The sequence below is a fragment of the Eimeria acervulina genome, genomic scaffold (genome assembly GCF_000499425.1).
Source record: "Eimeria acervulina Houghton genomic scaffold, Eah_scaff326, whole genome shotgun sequence".
Taxonomy (NCBI): domain Eukaryota; phylum Apicomplexa; class Conoidasida; order Eucoccidiorida; family Eimeriidae; genus Eimeria; species Eimeria acervulina.
Window position 1 is genome coordinate 14,162 of NW_013549880.1, and position 5,127 is coordinate 19,288.

A 5,127-nucleotide genomic window follows, 5' to 3' on the forward strand; every position below is an offset into this window, starting at 1 on the left:
TATATATATATATATATATATATATATATGAGACAACAGTGAATTCTCTTAGAACTCTTTTGTTTTAAAGCATTTTGATTGGAGTTAGGTTCAAGGTTTGGTATTTGATTATTTAGTTTATTTCAGAGAGAAATAACTGAATATAACAATAGTCGGGGTGTACTCATAAGAACAGCCTTAAGTAAGAGCTGTTTGATATAATTTCTGCATATATCAATGCAGCCCAACGATAAGCCCACGAAGGCGTTCGATTCCCACAACCAATAAAATAGATATAATATAGAGCAGATAGAATGTACGCCCCTTGTGCTTCTGAATGCCCTTACCGAGCTACAAAGACAGTAATACTACGAATTATTTGAGATAGGCAATGAAGTTTAAATGAGTATATATATACTATATATATAGACGACGCACTTGCAATCAGCCACAGGGACTGGAGAACCCAGCAGCAGCAGCAGCAGCAACCACGGCGTGCTCTGCAGCTGCTACGTGAGAGGCTGTGATTGTTTGTGTCTTATAATATATTTTAAACTAGTCTTCAGTATTGCATTACTAGCAGGTTTAGGGTTTAGGGTTTAGGGTTTAGGGTTGTTTAGGGTTTGGTACTGCTGAAGCCGAAGGGTTTTGTATGCCTTGTTTATTTTCACTTTGCTATGTCTTTAGGAGAAGACCTTAAGCCTCTATCTATATCACGAGCGCATGCACAAAAAATCCTAAAACAAAAATCTCAACAGCCAGCCAACCACTTTAAATACCTTATTCTCTGTTGCGCGCAAAAAGAGAAAAAGACTCTGTAAGAACAGCATTAAGGAGAAGGAGAGTGAAGAGAGCGTGGAGAGTTTGTCTTGAAAGATAAGAAGAGGTAAATAGATTATTTTTAAATAAATAAATATAAAAGTGTAGATATTTTCATAGTGTAAAGATATGTTCTCTTACTTGGGGCTTGAAAGGAGGGCTGTCCTTGTCTAGGCGTCGCCGTGGGGTCGGCAGCTGTTTTCTTTCCAAGTGCCTCGGGGCTGAAGAGTATATTTTATGATATTTTTAGAATTAATTTGTTTTATTTTTAAGCAAAATGACGCTTGCAATCTTCGGAGAGAGGCAAAGCGGTCAAGACGTTCGCTCAGCCAACGGTAAGCGTGCATATATAGCAGTCGGTGCAGCGGTTGGTGTTGGCTTCTTTTCGTTTTCTTTGGGTTTAAATCCTTTATTTAGACATCTTCTTGTTGAAGTTTCTAATCAGCATTGCTATGCCTTATTCCGATCTCTATAACAGCTGCACTGCAACAGCACCCCTTCACCTACAGGTGCATGCATGCGGGGAGGGCCCCCAGCTGTATTGACGGCCTATTTCGTTGAAATTCGACTTTCTGACAGCTTCATAGTTTGCACAGCGCCTGAATATACGGCTGGGATAGCGAAGTGTCTGTACACCGCAACAGGCACACCGCTACAAAGCACTGCTTTCCTCGCAGTACTGCACAGACAGCGTTGGTAGAGAAAGCTGAAGATTTGTAGATAATTCTTGAAGAAAAGATGACGGAATAAATGCATTAGAAGATGAAGATCGTTAGGAAGGGGACATCACAACAGCAGAAGCTAATTTGTTGCTGCTTTCCTTCTCTTTTGCAACACCAGTTTCAGGTGTATGTGCAGCTTCAGGTGAATGTGCAGCTTCAGGTGTATGTGCAACTATGTGGATGCAGTGGCGGCTGTGATGGCTGTGGCGAATGTTTTAAGATCTTCTCTCGGGCCCCATGGTTTAGATAAAATGCTTGTAGACGACATCGGTAATTCATTTCTTTCGACTTTATATTTATTTCTTTCTCCAGCTGTCTCAACAGCTCGCCATTCCCTCCATCACAGTACTTTCAGCTTGCCTTTAATTTCTTTCCTTTGCCCTTTAGGGTTCGTTTTCCGCCCTTTCTTTCGTCTTTCTGCATGCAGGAGATGTCATCGTAACCAATGATGGAGCTACCATTCTGAAACAGCTCGAAGTGCAACACCCAGCAGCAAAAGTTCTCGTGGAGTTGTCAGACTTACAAGTAAGAATTTTTAGAGAAATTTCTTTAGTATTCTCTTATTTGTTTGCCTTCCTTTATTCATATTTTATTTGTATTTGTTGGCGCCTGCTCGCATGAATTGTACATGCAGAATTAACGACAACGACTGCCTTTCATTAATATTTATAGGAATACACGTGCACACAGTATGTATGCGTACTATATACAATATTTATTATATTATAGGTTTATAATACTTGCCTGCATGCACTGGTGAGTGGGTATCTAATCCGCTTCGAGATGGAGTTGAGGCAGCAGAAAGCAGCTGCATTTCATGCGCTTCTTCTTTGCCGCTCCTCCCTGAATTCTTTTTGTCTGTACTTTTTTATTCTTGCTGTTTGTACATGCGCGAGCGTCTCGTTGGCATATCTGACGAGTGGAGTATTCTGGATATTTGCAATGAACGCGCGACTGCAGTTGCGGTGTATGTACACCTCAGGATAAAGAAGTAGGAGATGGGACAACGTCTGTTGTGCTCTTGGCCTCTGAATTACTTCGTCTTTCTATGCAATTAATCAAGGATGACCTCCACCCCACAGCAGTTATTTCAGGATATCGTCTCGCAATGAAGGTGCCTTTACACCTCAACTCCAAGCCATGCCCACTAAACAAAAGCCCTTAACGCCGCAACGGACACCCTAATAAACACATTTACATGCATATATATATATATATATATCGGCGTTGTATGATGGTTCCGGGGATGCGTCTCCCCCTGAAAATGTATAATAATATATTTTTCTTTCTGTTTGCGTTTGTGTGTTTTGTCTGTATAGGAATGTGTGCGTTACCTGAAGAGTCACTTAAGCGTAGATATGTCGAAATTAGTGGCTGCAGATTTGGTGTTGTCTGTGGCGAAGACTTCGCTGGCTTCGAAGTTTATTGGGGCTGAAGAAGAATTCTTCTCGCGTCTGTGTGTTACCGCCATCCAGTCTGTTAAGACGGTAAATAAATATACAAACACATAAATATATAAATAAATAGAATAAATATATAAATATATAAACAAATAAATAAGTATATTAACCACTACATATATATATATATATAAACAACTAGATAAATAAATAAATAAATAATAAGGGGTAGAGAGAGGATTCAAGGAGTCGGCGGTAGATGGCAAGAAGATGCGGATGCGGCCCCGCGTGGTTCTCTATCTTGTTTATTTTTTCTTATTTACCGCATGCATGGAGCCTACATATATATATATATATGTTTGCCTCTGTATATGCATATGTATATGTTTATTTGTATCTATGTATATATATATTTATAGATATTATACATATGTATATTTGTATCTGTATATATACATATATGTATATATATATATATATATATATATATAAAGAAGGGCCTTAGTCTTATATATCCTGCGTTTCTGCGTTGCTCATTGTGTTTTCTTCTTTGTGCCGTTTGCCTAAACCCTAAACCCTAATCCCTCTTGAAGGAGGCGCAGCTGCTGCATCTCGCCTTTAGAATTGTTTGGGGTGTATCTGCACATAGGTAACAGAGCGGGGGGAGGTGCGATACCCAGTAGAGGCAATTTCTATTTTGAAGACACATGGAAAGAGCACAAGAGACTCTGAACTTGTCGATGGATTTGCACTGAAAACTTCAAGGGCTGCTCAAGGTCTGCACACGCCTCTTCTTTGCTCTTTTTCTCTGCAAGCTCTCGATAGTTATGTCTGTCTATATATATAAATCTATATACTTTCTTTTTATTTATTTATGTACATAATATATATGCATGTGTAGATGCCTGCATGTATACATATATACATATATATATGTGTGTATATTTATGCATGTATAAATGTATACATACATATATGTTTATATATATATATATATATGTTTAAGTATAGCACACATTTATGAGTTTGATGTGTGTCATTAATAGGGATGCCGATGGTGGTGAAAGACGCAAAAATTGCTCTCTTAGACTTCGGGCTGAGGCAGCACCGCATGCAGTTGGGGGTCTCCATTCAAGTCAATGATCCGCAGGCACTTGAAAAGATACGTCAGCAGTAAGCAGAAATACTTCTTTCAGCAGCAGCAGCAGCAGCAACAGCAGCAGTAGCAGCAAAAGCTCGAGTAGTGGCAAGAGCTGTTGCAGCTGGAGCAACCACCCCAGCACGAGAACCAGCAGCAGCAACAACAGCAACAACAGCAGTAGCAGTAGCAGCAAAAGCAGCAGCAGCAGTGGTAGCAGCAGCAGCAAGAGGCGCTGCATTGGTGTTGGGTTTAGATTTGTTTATTTTGCAGAGAGAAGGATATCGCGCGACAGAGGGTGAAGCAAGTGCTGCAGTCGGGGGCAAACGTCATTATAACAACGCAGGTACACCTCAGTCGTTTGCGGCGTATACTCAGCTTTTTTATTTGGGGTGTATAGGCAGCTGTATTCACCGTGTTGTTTGTTAAGGGTTGGGTGCGTAGTGCACGAATTGGCGGGTGTTGTTATTTATCTTGTCTGTTTCTTTTTGTGGTGATTTGCTGCTGCTGCTGTTGCTGCTGCTGCTGCTGTTGCTGCTGCTGTTGCAGGGCATTGATGATATGTGCCTCAAGTACTTCGTAGAGGCGGGGGCCTTGGCTGTGCGGCGCGTCTCAAAGAAAGACATCCGCAGGATTGCAAAAGCAACAGGAGGTATAGCAGCAGCAGCAGCAGCAGCAGCAGCAACAGCAGCAGCAGCGGCAGAAACAGCAACGGCTGGCGTTAGTGAAGCACGGGGTGCTGCATCTGTCGTTTGTATTGGTTTATTTTGTCGTTTGAATGAGCTGACACTTTTTTGTGAATCGAAATAAATATATTATATTCTTGCATATGTATATATGTGCATATATATAGGGAGAGAGGAGACCCATGCATGCTATGCGTATCATCCTCATACCCTATATATATGTATATATATATATATATATACATATATATATATATATGTATACATCATGTATATTGCATATCTGCACTGTAAACCACCTGTGTATCATACATACAAACACATCTATATACAAACATACATACATGCATACATATTATATATATATATATATATATATATAT

General features: G+C 40.1%; 1 protein-coding gene across 1 annotated transcript in view; it reads left to right on the forward strand.

Moving 5' to 3' along the window:
* Window positions 1–1,075: 1,075 nt before the first annotated feature.
* Window positions 1,076–5,127, forward strand: part of EAH_00033060 (TCP-1/cpn60 family chaperonin, putative) — a gene marked incomplete at both ends in the record, with an annotated part of 5,162 nt that continues 1,110 nt past the window's right edge. The window contains 10 exons of the mRNA XM_013395925.1: window positions 1,076–1,133; window positions 1,244–1,307; window positions 1,741–1,790; window positions 1,948–2,045; window positions 2,503–2,634; window positions 2,840–3,007; window positions 3,570–3,696; window positions 3,967–4,093; window positions 4,332–4,404; window positions 4,608–4,794. Of these exons, the coding sequence (XP_013251379.1) occupies window positions 1,076–1,133; window positions 1,244–1,307; window positions 1,741–1,790; window positions 1,948–2,045; window positions 2,503–2,634; window positions 2,840–3,007; window positions 3,570–3,696; window positions 3,967–4,093; window positions 4,332–4,404; window positions 4,608–4,794 (1,084 nt within the window). The remainder of the gene's footprint in view (window positions 1,134–1,243; window positions 1,308–1,740; window positions 1,791–1,947; window positions 2,046–2,502; window positions 2,635–2,839; window positions 3,008–3,569; window positions 3,697–3,966; window positions 4,094–4,331; window positions 4,405–4,607; window positions 4,795–5,127) is intronic.